The sequence below is a fragment of the Canis lupus genome, chromosome X, assembly GCF_003254725.2.
Source record: "Canis lupus dingo isolate Sandy chromosome X, ASM325472v2, whole genome shotgun sequence".
Classification (NCBI taxonomy): domain Eukaryota; kingdom Metazoa; phylum Chordata; class Mammalia; order Carnivora; family Canidae; genus Canis; species Canis lupus.
The window spans coordinates 3431667-3449344 of record NC_064281.1 but is presented as its reverse complement, the minus strand read 5'-3'; the positions used below and the strand labels follow the sequence as shown (position 1 = coordinate 3449344).

General features: G+C 43.2%; 1 protein-coding gene across 10 annotated transcripts in view; it reads left to right on the top strand.

Moving 5' to 3' along the window:
• The window catches only part of NLGN4X (neuroligin 4 X-linked), a 306762-nt gene that overhangs the window by 190053 nt on the left and 99031 nt on the right, over window positions 1-17678 (top strand). For 6 of the 10 annotated variants that reach the window (XM_025435839.3, XM_025435843.3, XM_025435869.3 and 3 more), the window contains 2 exons: window positions 369-428; window positions 3501-3653. In XM_025435839.3, the coding sequence (XP_025291624.1) occupies window positions 369-428; window positions 3501-3653 (213 nt within the window). The remainder of the gene's footprint in view (window positions 1-368; window positions 429-3500; window positions 3654-17678) is intronic. The other 4 variants (XM_035711464.2, XM_025435889.3, XM_025435906.3 and 1 more) reach the window with 1 other exon arrangement.

Below are 17678 nucleotides of genomic sequence, written 5' to 3'. Positions count from 1 at the left end.
AAGAATGTGGGAAATCCTTTTTAATGATTTAATTTTCTTTTTTTCAAACTCACATTAGCTCTTTCTTTCTTTCTTTCTTTTTTTTGCAGTACTATCATTTTAACCCCCAAACTGCATTTTCACAGGGTAGAGGATGTTTTTTGCAAGTAACATTTTGAATTTGTTCTTTTTGACATCTTTATGTTTTTATGCATTTTGCATTGCCCTACCTCATTTTTTTGAAATCCAAATGTAATAAATTTCAACTTTTTGTGTGACATTTTTTTTTCTTTTACTGGGTAGTATCTCTTTCTCTTCTGATTTTTTTGCAAACCTGTTGTTTTTGAATCTCTTTTTTCCCTTTATTTTCCTTCTCAATATGACCCCAGGAGCCAACACAAAGAAACACGCAGATGATATAACCAGTAATGACCGTGGTGAAGATGAAGGTATTTTTTGTTTTTTCAAAGCTCAACCCTGATGCATGATTTTATATCTATCTCTCTATTTTTTTTTATTTCAATCTCTTTTTCCTCCCCTTCTCTGAAATGAGTACACTTTTGTGTGCTTCTTTATTTTCTTCTTGTTTGGAAACCACTGTCCCTTTTAATCCCAAGGACCCTATAGATGAATCCAAACCACCTGTGAGAAGTATAAACATTTCTAAATAGAAAGTGAGTAAAAAATAATAATAATGTTATTTACAAGGAAGCCCATCTTTTTCTTTTTCTTTTTCCTTTTCCTTTTTTTTTTTTTTTCTTTTTTTTTTTTGGCTTGGTCATAAGAAGAGAAACCAAAATTTTAGAACATGCATGTATACTTTCTTCTCTTCCTTCCAAAGGTTATTTTGTAAGTCATATTGTATTTTGGAGCTTTGGTCTTCTTAATTCCTACTACAAGCTGCCAAACTCTGTGAGACACCTTCATACGACTTTTTGGGTGTCTAGCATTTCTGCTTTTGTTTGTTTCTGTTTCCTTTTTTTTAAAAACCTACGGATTTAAAAATAGGTTTCAAAGAATCTTCTCTGGCTCACAGTGAAATACAAGAAAAAGTGTTTTAATGAGATATTGTTTCTCTGAGGGCTGCTGTTTAGCAGGCATTTAAGGGGGGGGGGCAGGAATAGCATAGTTCTGGGGAAAAAAAAAGTTCAAAGCCCCTAGATCTATACATTTCCCTTTTCACACCATGACTATTTTGAAAAGTTTTTTCACCCCTTCTCCCTAAATGTTCACGTTGCTTCTTGGAGGATCTCAAGTTACTTGACAAATTAGCCGCCAGGAGTAAATTGATGCTTCTGGAAATATGAAAGATAGATAGTAGCCTCTCAGTGACAAGGAGCACATGGCATCCTCATGCCTTCAGCAGAAAAGACTGTTTCCGAGAAATAAAACAGAACGTCCAATGTTGCTGTGAAGGCTCTATGGGGTGGGTGAGAAGCACATTTCTCCCATCCAAAGAGCAAAATGCACGGACCTCCATTTATTTAGAGGATGAAGAATGTCCCTTGAGTTTGGGGCTGAAAGGCAATATAAAGCAGGGAAGCAGGTGGTGAGTTCTCTCTGCCATTTTATTACCGGAAAATGCCCCCTAATTTTCACTGAATACCAATGACTTATGATTTCTTTTTTTTTCTTTTTTAATTTGTATTAATACAACACCTGGTTATTACTACCTCAAGTTCCTGAGAACCTTGTTCTCTGTGTTTGCAAAACTCAGAGATGTCAACCTAGCCCTTTCTCCAAGGAAACCCCTTTAAGCAGTCCCCTACATTTTTCCACAGTGGAGTAGCCGACAGCCAGTACTGGTGAACAAAATCAGGTCAAATCCACTCCATCCGCAGCCAGAGAGAGCGGAGTAGATCACACAAGACGCCACACCTGCCCAGGCAGCCGTGTATTTCAAAATTGCACGTAGTGCATGATGAACAGATGATCCATAAAGGACTTTGACTTTATATTTGAATTTTATTTGAGAAAATAAGATCTCTTCTGTGATCTATTCAGTATCTGCAGAGACATGAGGCTGCGATACTCTTTTTTTTTTTTTTTTTAAGATTTTATTTATTTATTCCTGAGACACACACAGAGAGAGGCAGAGGCACAGGCAGAGGGACAAGCAGGCTCCCTGTGGGGAGCCCGATGCGGGACTCGATCCTGGCACCCCGGGGTCATGCCCTGAGCCGAAGGCAGACGCTTAACCCCGAGCCACCCAGGGGCCCCAACACGATACTCTTTTCTGTACTTGACTGTGACCAGTGGGTTTCTGGAGCCTTCTGCATGCCTTAGTAAGGCAGCCAAAGAACTCATTTCGACATTGTGCTCACAATTCATTTGATTAGCAGCCACCGTCTAAATGATAGTGGTGCATGTCCTTAAAATAAGCCTTTCTGAGATTTCAGAAGTGTCTTTGTGAATTAGGAGGGGGAGAAACAAACCTTGATTGATAAAATGGTGAAAATGAATGTACATGGGTCCATTTGGGTTTCTTTCGATAACATATAGATATTTAAATTATTTACACACGTATGTGTATCTATTGCCTACAGATATCCAGAGATAATGATCACTGAGGTCAGACTTCTTAAACATTTGACATAAGCATAAGGACTGATAAAACAGGTTATCTAATCAACACGTTTGTAGAAAGCGGCCTCCGCAAATGGACACATGGTCTCCAGACCATTGCAAAACATTGTTTTTATATCCCTGCTAAATAAAGCAACAGAGTAATCACTAAGGTACCCATTGGTTGCAAATCACCATGGGGGTTTATATTCCTTTGGAAAATATGTAGCATTTCAGTAATTCCATCTCCAGGCCAGAATGTTGTGTCATTTTTATTACGCGGCTTTCATGTTTGTCACTTAAATATGTTGTGCTATGACCGCAGCCACTAATCGAAAGCAACGACATTTGCTCGAACATCTTGCTTTGCTTCGTTTCCGACGTCACTTGTCTCTGTTCTGTGGATACTTTTTTAACCATCTCTTTGCTTTTTGTCATCATCTGTCCCGTGTGGAGCATTTACCGTTTCGCTGCTGCTCTTGTGTTCTCATTGTGACGTTGGAAATCAACCTGCGAGCTCACCTTTGAATTAGGAGGGCAGGGATACCGCAAAGTCGATCATCATTTTGAGGCTGATTTCACACTTAGATGCTGAAAATATAATGCCACGTGCTACTTCAGTAGGTCAGCGTTGAGGATTGGAGCGCTGTTTAGGAAATAAGGATTTCACCGAAATTCTCTATATTTTAGCCTTTTAGATTTATGCAGAGATGTACATGTGCATTCATATTAGTCCAGATGTCTGTATGCTTCTCAGAATGCCAGCTCTAGGGGGAGAGAATATAATGACATTGAGCAGTTTCCGTAGAGAGTCTTACCGGGGTGCATACACTTCAGAAATAGAGTCACGGTTGCTTCCGCTCAAACCGGGGGGGACGTAACCCATGCCCTTTGTCCTTAGCATCAGTTAATCGTGTGATTTTTTATTGTGTTTCCTTACTTGGCTTTTTTTCCAGACATCCATGATCAGAACAGTAAGAAGCCCGTAATGGTCTACATCCACGGCGGGTCTTACATGGAGGGCACCGGCAACATGATAGACGGCAGCGTCCTGGCAAGCTACGGCAATGTCATCGTCATCACCATTAACTACCGGCTGGGGATCCTGGGTAAGTGATGGCCTCGTGTCAGTCACAATGGGAACAGACTCGAACCGGGTCCATCCACTCCTTAGGAAGCCCTGTTTCTCCGGGGCCACCGTGCGCGGCAGGAGACGTGTCTTCACGGGCCACGGCCCGCTTTCTTAGCTTGCGGTTGTTAATTCTTGAATTGATTCCAGGGAACCTTCCTCAAATGAAGGCGGACTCCGAGGTGGCCAGAGTCTGATGAAAGTTCGTTTAAAGCGCTTTCCTGTCTTTGGGCAGAGAGGATACTTCGGGACGGGTCTCCGCTCTGTGGAGCGAACCCATGTGCTGACGGGTGACACTTGGGGGACAGGTGATGTTGGCCACAGACATTAGCTTTCTTTTGGGGTCACGTAGGTATGTCAAGGAGCTGCTTCTGCGTTGGAAAATCTTTCCCCTGATTTCTCAAGGGGTCATCCGAGTGTGCTGGGGGCCTGCTGTGGGGTCGCGGTGAGCATTCTATTTGCACAGAATGGAGCTCAGCTCTTAGTTGGATTTTGCACGTTTAATATTTACAATGAACAGACGCTGGCTAAGTTCACGGAAATCTGCCCGTGGAACTCTTCATTGTTTTCATGGATCCCCCCCACCCCAGTGGGAGCTTAAAAAAATATACATTTGGCCGTGGTGGGGGTGGGGGCAATATTTTGAGAGTTTTTGTAGTTTTGTCTGCTGTTGTATGCTTTATGACTGATATTCCTAGGCGTACGTTAAAAAAAATGTTCATTTTTAGGGTGACGATGCATTAAGACGGTGCTACAAATTGAGTCTGTGACATTGTGATTCTACCGAGGGAAACGTGTATGTTGAGGTGTGGTGACGGTAAAATAAAAAATAAAATAAAGTGCACAGATGGAGCCCTTGGAAACAAAAAATACAGCTGAGAATATGCCCTCCAAGTAGGCAAATATTAGGAAAAAAAATTTTATTTTCGCCTTGATGTTTTAATTTATTTTGAGCAAATTTTTTTCATTTCCATGTGAAACCATTCACGTAGGGAAGACCCGTGGAAAGACCATGGAGTGGGACGCCTGGCAGCAATGCAGTTGTAACTGAGAAGGGCAAATGCACCCCCCCCCCCCCGGGTGTTTTGCAAAGTTGTGCCTTTTGGAGCATCCGCGGAGCCCTCAAAATTCCAAAATTCCCCATTGGTTTTTTTTACAGTAAGGGAAATGCAGTGCCTTAGCGTCAGGAGCCCAGTCGTAGTGCAACTTCGGTTTCTTTTTCTTCTTTCCGGGGTCTCCGTGGACTCCCTTCGGCCGCTGTCACGTAGCCACTCGGGCATGTATGCCTGGATGTTTCTCGGCAGCCCCTGGGCACTTGCCTTGGCCACTCGTGCTTGGAGCAGGAAATCGTGTTTCTTGATCTCTTATGAAGGCCCTTTCTCACTAAGAGGAGAGAGAGGAAACACGCGTGGAGCAGCAGCAGAGCCCTTCGAAAGGCAGCGGCTGTGGGCCACGGGCAGCAGCCCACCTGGCCGAGCTCCGGGCTCTGTTTTCTGAATGAAGCGAGGATATGGAACACGTTGTTGCTTTGGTGGAGTGACAGACACGATGTGTGCACGCTCCTGAAGAGGTTCCTTTTTAAGGGACATTGACTGTCCCCCTTTCACGCTGAGCTGTATTAAGCAGCTCTACATGGTGATCTCTTATCAATTTGGCCTGTTTGTGAAGTTACGTGCAGATCTGGAAAATGCGGTGGGGATTATGCACATACACATACTCCATGTGCACACACACATAATACATACATGTAAATCCATGCGTGCATCTACATATAATTCAAGAAAATATGGGTATTATGGATTATGCAAGCACACATATGTGCATTATGGATTCATGATCCATGTATGGATCATACACACATACATATATATTCATATAATTTAAGAAAATGTGGGGATTATGGGTTATGCATGCATATGTGCATTATGGACTCATGATCCATCTATGGATCATATACACACACACACATATATATATATATTCACATATATAATTTAAGAAAATGTAGGGATTATGGATTATGCATGGACATATATATGTGCATTATAGATTCATGATCCATATATAGATTATACACACATATATATTGATATTATGGATTCATGATCCATATATGGATCATACACACACACACACATATTCATATATACAATTTAAGAAAATGTGGGGATTATGGATTATATACGCATATATGTGCATTATGGATTCATGATCCATATATGGATCATATACACACATATATATTCATATATATAATTTAAGAAAATGGGATTATGGATTATGCATGCCCATATATATGTGCATTATGGATTTATGATCCATATATAGATTATACACACATAGATATTGATATTATGGATTCATGATCCATATATGGATCATCCACACACATATATATTCATATATATAATTTAAGAAAATGTGGGGATTTTGGATTATGCATGCACATATGTATGTGCATTATGGATTCATGATCCATATATTGATTATACACAGACATATATATTGATATTAGAGATTCATAATCCATGTATGAATCATACACACACATATATATTCATATATAGAATTTAAGAAAATGGAGATTATGGATTATGCACACATATGTGCATTATGCATTCATGATCCATCTGTGAATTATACACACACGCACACACATATATACCTATATATCATTCAAGAAAAGAAGTTTGCCTTTAGAGTCTTTCTCACTGAAACATTTTAAGTCTACCTTTTGCTACTGAATGTTAAAAAAGAAATCGTGGTGCGAGGTAACAGGGAGCTGGGATGGGTGACATGGAAATCAAAGAATCAATTTAGCATCTCTATGCCAGTCTATTTACATTCCGCGAATGAGCTACTGTGGAGGCGCTAAGAACACCACAGACCCCCTTTTATTTGCCCGGCTGGCATGTGCCAACTTCACTGATTATAAACAGTGGTAGAGATTTTTAAATGTGACTTAGTTTATCTCGACCAGGGACGGTGCATTCGCTCCCATCCTCTTGAAAAACCGCGACTCGTACTGTAGCGTCAAGGAAGCCGCTATTTTGAGGCTAGAGAAATATTTTTAAACCATTGGGATCCAGATATTTAAAAAGATGATCAAATAAAATGGCACAACAGGCCTGCGACGCACGCTCTAATTAGTGCTTTTGAGTCGAGTAGATGTGTTTTGAGCAAAACGTTGAAATATTGAGTTTCTTGTTCAAAAAGTCATTAGTGCATAAATGCTCTTTTCCTGTCTCAGAAATGGAAAAATATCGCTGGATATCATCATTTCTATGCAGTAATAAATGCCATTTTCCCACTCAGAAGAGAGGGTTAACAAGAGGAAGGGTGCTACAAGCAGGAGGCTGGTACATGGAACAAACATGGATTCCAGAATGTACAAGACGTGAACTAGAGTCCTGCCGCACCCCGTGTCTGTGCGGTGATGTTCAGGAAGGCAGCCAATTCCGTCAGTGTCCAGAGAACTTGCTAGCATTCCTTGCCTTCCAAGGCGATTGCACAAACCGTGCAAAAACCCAGCCGAGAACCGGCATCCGGGACACCGGGTCCCCTTGTCATCTCCATTTGTGTTAGTATCGCCGGACAACAGAGTAGTGTCATCGTTGATCTACAACAGCGATTGCCGCTGGCCAACTATGTAATGCCTGGTATCTATCAAATGCCACCCTGTACACTGGACTTCAATGCAAAAAAATAATAATTATTATTATAAGACATTTGTCGTATAAGTGTGAGGATCTGCATGCTTGCTTTTTGAAACATGAGTGTTTTCTTTCATCACGACTGCGTGACATGGTCTTGCATCATCGCCCATATAAGGCCCGCCTAGCTCGGGATATTGGGAGAGTTGTTAATATGCTACTGATAGACTGGGGTCATCTTGGGCAAACGGGGATGGGTTGTCCTAGCTGTCATGCCGGCCTCAAGTCTGGTGATTGAGCTGGTGTTCCCCTTATTTTCAGAGAAGATGCTCTTTTAGAAACATATTTCCTATTTGTCAAGGTCTACACCTTGGTCCTCAGGAAGGCATATATATCCAACACTTGAATTCCATCAAATCTGCCTCTTGGTTTTTTTGTTTGTTTTTTAATGACCTTCAATATAGAGGAGAAATCTCCTCTCTCATGCTTTCTGATGGAAACACCTGGGATTTATTTATTGGTGGCTCTTGCCTCTCCGTTTCCTCATTGTCTCCCACCTGCCTTTGCATCTACAGTCGGTTAATTCTACCCCCCTTCAAATATCCATTTCCATCGACCTCCCATGGTATTACTACTACCTTTTTGGTTGCCCTGCAACCTGATGCTTCGTGAATGCTTTAAATGACTTTTGCTTCAAAATGCTCTGACCCCTATGCATTAGCAGCAAATCAAAGACAGCCTTTGCAGTGTGCCCAGCACTGGATTGCTATAGCTTTTCACTTAATCCTCACAAACCCTGCTGGAGGAGTTTGCTTACCTTACTTACAAAGAAACAAAGGCTTGGAGGTGATAGGGTTGACTCACAGTGACACACCTGAGGGGGAGCAGTTCTGGGATCGCAATCCAGAGCCGACAAAAGCCACGGGTCTAGTTTTTCCACTAGATCCCACCTCCAGCCTCACCAATCAGAGTATTGCATGAATCAGGTAAACCACAAGTGAGTTAGGACACCAAATGCCTCCTTCACATCAGATTTGGCTTCTATAATCACATGAAAAAATGTCTGACACACTTATCGCTAATCTAGACACAAAATTGTGATTTGATGCTTATGGTATAGTCTTCTATGCCTCCAAGCAGGTTGTTGTTTGCTTGTTTGTTATTAGGGTGCTCAACGAGGGTGCTATGCACCCCAACCCATCGATGGGTCACAGAAGAGCTCTTTGGCGTCATAGATCTAACTCATTATCAGCCAGTGGTGTGCGATCCACCCCAACCCATCGATGGGTCACATAAGAGCTCTTTGGCATCATAGATCTTACTCATTATCAGCCAGTGGTGTGCGATCCACCCCAACCCATCAATGGGTCACATAAGAGCTCTTTGGCATCATAGATCTTACTCATTATCAGCCAGTGGTGTGTGATCCACCCCAACCCATCGATGGGTCACAGAAGAGCTCTTTGGCGTCATAGATCTAACTCATTATCAGCCAGTGGTGTGCGATCCACCCCAACCCATCGATGGGTCACATAAGAGCTCTTTGGCATCATAGATCTTACTCATTATCAGCCAGTGGTGTGCGATCCACCCCAACCCATCAATGGGTCACATAAGAGCTCTTTGGCGTCATAGATCTAACTCATTATCAGCCAGTGCTGTGCGTGACTGCTGTTGCCCATTCATCGCCTGTCTGTTGCATATTGCCCATCATGGAGTCAACACTGCTGAGCCAGATGGTGACTTCAACAGATTTCTCACCTGATGGGTATTGAACAGCCGTAAGAAATGTTGCCCATGGATTTATGTAACTGACTTTTTCCAGGATCCAAAAAAAGTATCAGGAACACCTGCTGTTTTTCAGGTGTTAGAGCTACTCTGAAATGTTGTCTCAGGGAAGGTTGTGCAGGGGTGTCCTGAAAGTTGTTTTTAAAGTCAGTACTTGCATACCTTCGCTTAGGTGCAGGGAGCTCATGACTTCTTTGAATTTCAACACAGAACTGGTTCCACCTAAAGGTGGTCTACTTGCAGAGCACAGAGAGCAGTGACATTACGAGCCACGTGATGTGAGCCATATGCATACTGCAGTGGCGTATCCTCCTTTGTGGTTCTGGTCTCCTTGGTGAGGGCTTGGTTTCCATCCAAAATGGAGGGTTGGGTGGGTGGCATTGGGAAGCATCTCTTTGACATCAGCTGGAGAAGTTTCAGTCTTATGCATTCGGTATGTTGGCGTTCCATGTGAGATTCGACTCCGTAGGAAGAGTCTGGGAATCCTTGAGGCACAGGATTGACAAGTTCCTATAAAGACCTATGATCTGAATTGTATAGTGAGTGCGTCGTGCATGAGCATTTTGCGTCTATGACAATTTGGTGGGTCCCTATAATGATGCCTTGTGCAGCTCTGTTGAAAAACATCAAGGTGCTGTGCAGACCTACATCCATCCCTCTTTCTTTGGAAGTTAAAGATGTTCACTATTTGCTAATTTCCATGTTTTGTTTTCTTAGACTCTTTGTTGTATTTTCTTTGTTCTTATGCTTTATAAAGCATTTTGTTGTAAAGTACAAATGCAACACATCCTATTGATCCGAAGAGTTCATGAGCGTGTATGTAAAGGGAAAAAATAATTTCCCCCTTCAAGGATCCTGCACGTCTTGATGCTACCCTCCTAACTCCATGTTCCCTCTCCTGGCAGCTTTGCCCTGATAGGATTTCCCACTGGAAGAGTTGCATTGAAAATGGGGTGAAAAAGTTCAGTGGGTAGAGCGGAAAGGTGAAGCGTTGCATTGAGGGAAAAATAAGCAATAGTAGAAAAGTAAACGGAATATGGGGCAAATGGCAGGAGCTAGGATCGAGAGGCAAGAGAAATTGTGTGGGAGCATGCAAAATCTGGGATATTGGAAGTCGGTGGTGGACACCATAGGAACCCTTAGTGTAGTGTCTTCTGTGATGGGTGGTAGAGGTGATTGGCCTTCCTGGGAACAGGCTCTGGGTGTCCCTGGGGCATTGGTTGCTCATGTGTCTTTCTATGTTGGGCTGGGAGGTGGCACGGGGCGGGGCAGGAGGCACATACACTCCAGATAAAAGTTATAAGATGTGTACATTGCACAAGGGAGCATTGGCTTGGCCAAAAAGAAAAACCAAGAAATGCCCGCCGCCCCCCAACTTGTCCGACAATTTCATTGTCTCCTTCATTGGCAAGTTTCTACACATTCAGTCCTCATTTGGAAACACCATCATCTGATCTTTGTTCTTGGTGCAGAACCTGAACCCCGGGAGTGGACAAGTTCATGGTCCTGTTCCATCCTTGGTGGCCGTTGGCTTGGGTTTTCCTCTTCTGCCTCCTGGTGGCTGGCAACGCCCACTGCATTGACTTGATTTTTTCAGCAAGAAGTCCTGACTTGAGGGGACCCTGGGAGCAGATGCAGAAACCACTCACTGGGGCCAAGGCCCTGTAACGGGGAGGCCGCCTTCACAGAGAGGTGGACATAACCAACCCTGCAAAGAAGCTCCCTCCCTGTTCAAAGGCGAGTGGAGACACCCAGGGATCTGAAGCGATTTTTCTGAGTGAAGAAAATGATGGCGGGGGAGACATTAGAACCACATTTTTCTTTTAATCTCACGTGCGCAAAACTGTTGACCAGCCTGTGCCACGCAGTGGAGGGTCCCCTTGGTCCTTTATGAATGATTCAGAATTCCCTAAAGGAAGGTGGCATTTGCTCTTTCATGTGCATAGCGGTTTTTGGAAGTCAAAATGTTGGGACACACTTGGTAGAGGCATCTATTGAATAAATACATTATCTGCAGAGTATCATGGCAGCTTGGGTTAGCAGTCACGTGGGATGTACCTTAAAAACCCTCTTTTCCTGGGAACGTCTGCAGAGTCTCTTCAGATTATTAATCCGGAAAAAAAAAAAAAAAAAGAAGCTAAAGAAGCTACCTTCTTTCCTTTGGATGTTTCCTTCCATTTGCTTCACACCTAGGGTATGAACAGTTGATCCTTTTCAGCTGTTAAAGGTCAGGTGGCCGCTGTCTGTATGGGGAAGAAGAGGCACAAAGGCATCATTGTGCAGACGAGGACGGCCGGGATGGGCACCTGCGCCCCGGCGGAAGGTGGCATGTTCCAGGGAGAAGCTGCAAATCGAAATACATGAGCTTGATTGGCGTGGGCTGGGGATTAAGATTCTGGCGATGGTTCTGTCAGAGGAATGGTGTTTAAACAATCCCTACGAAGATAAATACCTCCACGCTTCCTGGGTATCTTGTCTGCCTTCTCTTCAAGTCGCATGACAGACAAATCTCCAAAACGCAATCTGAGTGGGAAGCGTCTTGACCACCGGGCTGAACGCAGCACTCCCTGGCTTTGCAGTTCTGGCCAGAGACCAGCCTCCTTTTGTGCAGACGTTTGCCTGGAAATCCCATAAAAACCCCATAATAGTCTAGTTTGCAGGAAGCATAGAAGGAATGCATGCATATGCACGCATGTCATGCCCGGGACGCCAGGCAGGGACGTAGTCTCCAGGCCCCCTTCCTGGCTTTGCCCAATCGATCTTGCATGAGTCCATTGGCCTTAGGAGCATGGAGCTGGCGGTCACAAGGGGCAAATTCAGAGTGAATTTCTTAGGGAGAAAAATGCAAGTTGGATAGGGGCCGACTCCTTGCACGTTAGGCACTATGAATATATTTCTCAGATTAAATTACATTGTAGCATATTGATCCGGTGTGTTGTGTCTAATGCTTAAACGAGTGTATCCTTTAGTTAGAAAAAAAGTAACAGCTTTCTGGAAGGAAGTGTGCGAGTCCCAGCATAAAAAAAAAAAAAAAAAGAAAAAGAAAAAATATTGTAGAACACCCCATGCAACCCTCCGTTGGTGTTAACAGCCGTTGGATGCAGATAAGCTAAAAAGTCTTTATGCAGGTACATCAGGTGCAAGGCTCTGCTGATTCTGCTCATGGATCGACTTTTGTCCCATTCACTATGACGGCTTTGATTATGGGCTCAGATGTCGCGGAGGGGTGGCTGCGTCCTGTGAAATGGGTGCAGTCGCAAGCAGCTGGCCGGCATAAATGCATTTCAAAGGTCCACAGCTTAGTGTACACATATGCACGACCTGATTTCCCAGAGAAATACCATCATTTCTACCCAGTATAACTGGGATCTGTGCCAGATTTGAAAGAACAGCTTTGGAATAAGGAAATGCTTCCCGTTCGGACTCAGAAACCTTTTCTACCATTCGAGCGACCCCCGCCTCTTCACTAAAATATCCCGAGAACACGGTAGATGACCCTGTTGCTCTTTGCTCTCCGAGATCTACCGTGCGTTTCGGGACCTCTGAGTCTCTTTTCCCCCTCATTGCTCCCTCTCTTCTCTCCTAAGCATCAACTTAACACCCTTTATAAATATCACGTGTGTTTTTCTGCGCTACTTCTTCGTGCAAAGCATGCACGGATGTCCCATCTTTCCAAAAAAGCATCCCGAGCGAATGGCACCTACTCATCACAGCTTCTTCTCATTTTTCTATGCTCTTGGTTCGTCCCCTTGTCTCTGCCCAGTTAGCCCTTCTCCTCCTTTTTCATCATATCTCATCGCAACTGTTCTCTGGAGGACCACTCGGATGCCCTAAGCACTTCCTCTGGCCCCCCAAATCCTTTTCACAGCTTTTATCACATCCTTGTCTTTCTTCATTGTCTCGTAAATGACCCACTGGGCTTGTCTGCACTTGTACCTTCTCATCCGTATCCTTTATTTAAACCTCGTTGAACACCAGGTGCGTTTAATGTGTGCAATTAAGTGCCCTTAGTACATTCACAGAGTGGCACCACCATCAACCCCACCTGAGTTTTGTATATCGTCATCCCTCCAAAACCAAACCCAGTACCGAATCCCCCAGCGCCCAGAGACTTAGGCCATCCCTAATACCCCATCTCGATGGTGTTGCCTTTTCCGTACATTTTCATATAAATGGAATCACATACTGTGTGGTCTTCGTATCTGATTCCCTTGATGGAGCAGAATGTTTTCAACGTTGGTCCATGCTGTCGCTTGGAGCATCTATCAGGACTTCGTTACGCCCAATACTAGTGCAGCATATGGATAGGATGCATTTTGTGGGGCCATCTTTTGATGGGCATTTGGGTTGTCCCCACTTATTTGGAGATTATGCATCAATGTGCCTTGGATATTCACGTACAAGATTTTGCGTGACTATTCGTCTGCGTTTCTCTCGCGTGTTTACCTAGGAGTGGCACAGCTGGGCCAGACGATAACTCTGTTTAGTCATTTGAATAACTTCTGATTTCTTTTCAAACGTGGCTGCATTTGTATCGACATAGAGGTTCTAGGTTCTCCACATCCTCGCCAACACGCTTGCTAACATCTGACTTTGGACTGGATCCTTCCTAGTGGGTGTGAAGCGGTGCATCTGATGTGCATTTCCCCGAAACCTTATAACATTGGGCATCTCTTCACGGGCTTATGGGTCATGTATCTTCCTTGGAGAGATGTCTGTTTGGAATCTTTGCCCATTTTACTTAGCTTTTATTGAGTTGTCAAACTTTTTTTTTTTCAAATTAACATGTTAGATACATATTTATCAGATATAGGATCTATTTGCAAATATGTACTTGCATTCTGCGTTTCCTCCCCACCTTTCATTTTATTTTAATCTATTGTATTTTAATGGTGAGGCAATTTTAAAATACAATTTTAATTTATTATACGGTAATCATGAGGAAGTTCGATTTACGTGTTTTTTCTTTTGTTTGCTTTTGCACTTTGTGTTATGTATAAAACATCCGTTTCATGTGAGTTGACGCCCCTTTACTTTTGTATTTTTTTCCTAAGAGCTGTATATATAGTTTAGGTCTTGTTTTAGACCTGCTCATTTTGACTCAATGTTTTAAACCATCATTATATGGTTTTTGTCCTGTTTTCTATTGCTGTAATACGTTACATGAAGCAGGATTTTAATATCAACCTTAACATACATTGTAGGATAAATCCCACTTGGTTACAGCGTATAATCCTTTTTACATGTTGCTGGATGTGGTTTGCTAGTGTTTTTTTCCTTGAGGGCTTTTACATCTATATTCATAAAAAAGATAAATCTGTAGATCTGCTTTCTGGTGATGCATTTGTCAGCTTTCGGTCTCAGGGTACTAATCTCCTCGCAGAATGAGTGGGAAGCGTCCCCTCACTCCCCTGGTTTTAAAGCGAGTGTGAAGGGTTGGTGTTAATTTCTCCTTTAAACAATTGGTAGGATTCACCGGTGAAGCCATCTGGGCCTGGGATTTTCATGGAGGAAAATTTTTCTTCGTACTAACTCACTTTCTCTGATCCTTCTGCTCAGATTTTGTCCTCCGTCTTTTGAGCTCGTGTGCCATCAGACCCCCAGTGCCCACATGGAACGAAGGTGACGGCCCTTCCCTGCACATCTCTTCCACGACGTCGTCTTTACACTTTTCACTTGCATCCTCCTGCCCATCCAGAGCGTATTTCCACTTGAAATCACAACCAACCCTTTCAAAGGAAAAGGTTCCACGTTACTCATAAAACTGACCACAAAGAGGGAAACTTTCATTCACCTTCATGTCTCTCTCTCTTACCACTTATGGATGCGAACACTTAGGTCCTCAGCCTCACACGCCCACAGCTCAGCAACATGACTCTCATTGCCCAAATAGCCTGCTCCCCACCCCCGGTTCCATCCCAGTATCTTGCTAGCCCAGTGCCATCCCACCAGCCCACCCAGGGCCGAGCCCCTGTGCCACCTCCCACTGTCCGCATTGTCCAACCATCACACTCACCCGATTTACAGATGCAAGCATGAGTGAAGAGTAGCTAGGATAGACCAACTCTCCAAGGCTCTACAGATGGCGACTCCCTTCAACCAGCATTACCATGATTGGGGATTTGATCCTGATATTGCAGGTTTGGAAATCTAAATTTGTGAGCGAGGCCAAAGTTGGTACATCTATCAGGAGAAGAACAGCATTGGCCAAACTGCAATGATGAGGATTTATTCATTGATCATGAGGCGTAAAAAGTCTCCATAACTATCAAGAAAAAAAAATCGATAAGGCAATTTCACTGGGAATTGGCAAACAAAATTCAGAAGGCATTGCAGGGAGAGCCCTGAATTTAAATTCAAAAAAAAAAAAAAATGAAAGAGGGAGAAAGAGGACTTGTATGTGTGTAACCTGAGTGACAAGGTAATTTTTCCTACCCTTACAAAGATAGCTTTGCCAAGAAAAATACAATAGTGGATCTCATTCATTCATTCTTTCATTCAATAAATATATACTGAAGTCCCGCTCTTTCCCACACGATGCCTTCCGTTGGGAATAAGGCAGTGAACAAAAAAAGACAAAAATCCCTGAGCATATAACATTTTCACTGCAGTGAAGAAAAATAAAAACCGGACACATATCATAAAATGCACAGTCTCCTACGACGCGGTGAGTGCGGTGGATAAATACGTAGCACGGAAGGCTGCTAGGTTGGCTTCCGTTTCATGACTTTCATGCCTCCGCTCAAGTTTATTATACCTCATTTCTGATTATTCTTAGAATAGACTTATTTCCCTTACTCTCATGTGCTGAGGAAGGACATGGCGTCTGACGCTGGGATATGAGCGATGCCGTGTTTCTGAACTATTGCTTCAGCACCATTGACATCTGGGATCGACATTCTTTTCATGCGAGTGTCTGCATTGTGCCCGGTAGGGTGTGAGCAGTGTGCCTTGGCCTCCCAGGTTCTGCTCAGCGTCCCCTCACGAGGAGGAACAGGGATGCAGGTGTCCACCAGGCTGAGAACCCCCTGCCTTCGTGCACTTGCGCTCTCTGAGAACAGAAGGTCGCGCTGGCTTGATGTTCCTGCCCCTCAACTGGCTTCAAACCATGAGACTCACACTCTGGTGTATGTGGCTTTGGTTCTTCCTGTGGATAATCTTTATCTCCCGTAACCAGTTTTGAAGCTCCTTGAGGGCTAGGGTCATAGCTCATATTGCCTTTTCTCTTCCGAGTGTCTACCAGATAATAATCACCTTCTGGATGATTACCTGTTGTGCTGTGTTTGACTCCAAATTGCAAAGTGGAAACTAATTAACAAAGGAGAGAATATATTTTACTAGAACATCTTTTTTTTTTTTTTTTTATTGCAGCATGGGTGAACTCCTGGTTGTCAAAATCTGTGAATGCCTAATTTTATGTAAACCATATTTATTTCCACTTCTTACATTTGGCAGCTGTTCCTTTTTCACAGATACTGAAAGGTTCCATTTTCCTCGAAATATCTACTTATGCTGGTGTCATGAGTTCAGGATTTATCTTCATAACATGTAGCTTAGCTTCGAGAGAGACAATTTTATAACTTGTGGCGTGCACTTGATCTTGAATTGAAACCTAAGGCTTTTAAAAAGAAACATTTAGAAATTGGCATATCTTTATATTTTTTAATCAAATTTTGATAGCTATAAAAACTAACCCAAACAATAGATCTCTACTCTAGAGATTTTTCTCTCTATGGCTCTTTGTAGGGGTATTTTAAAGAATGACGGTAATGGCTCTTTGCAGGGGTAAACAACAAAATAATTAAGATCTTTCCAAAGGCTGTGTCAGGTTTTTGCAAATGGCTGGCCAAGTTTCTTAGACGATCCTAAAATCTCGATGTATCAGTTTTGTAGGGTTTGTAGAGCTGCCATGACAAATTACCACAAACTTGGTGGCTTAAAACAACGGAAGTATATTTTTTCACAGCCCTTGAGACCAGAAGTCTGAGCTGCAGAAGGGGTAGGGCTATGCTCCCTCCCAAGGCTCTAGAGGAGTGCCTTTCCTGCCTCTTCCAGCGTCTGGGACTCCAGGTGTCACTGGGCTGGTGGCCACGTCCCTCCTGTCTCTGCATCCATCTTCACGTGGATTCTCTGTGTCTTTTTGTCTCCTCGTCTTGTTTTTATAAAGAAACCAGTCATTGTATTTAGGGCCCACCTAAATCCAGGATGATTTCGTCTCAAGATCCTTAACGAATAACATCTGCAAAGACCCATTTCCAAATAAGGTGGCATTGTGACGCTCCAAGTAGGCATGAATTTTTGGAGGACACCATTCAAACCATGTTCCCAGCTTTCTCAAATGGGTCGTTATTGTGACTTCCATGTACAGGGGTATCCAAAGTTTCCATCCATGCATTGGGGTGTCCCTGGGCTCAGGATGAAACCTAAGCCCTTCACTCACAGACCACCTTCATAGAAGACCCTAGCACTTTCTGTGACTTCACCTCCTTCTTGCATCATCTTTGCTTTCAAATAATGCAGTCATGCAGTATCAAGAAGTTTGTTTTCTTTCTGAACTTTTAAAA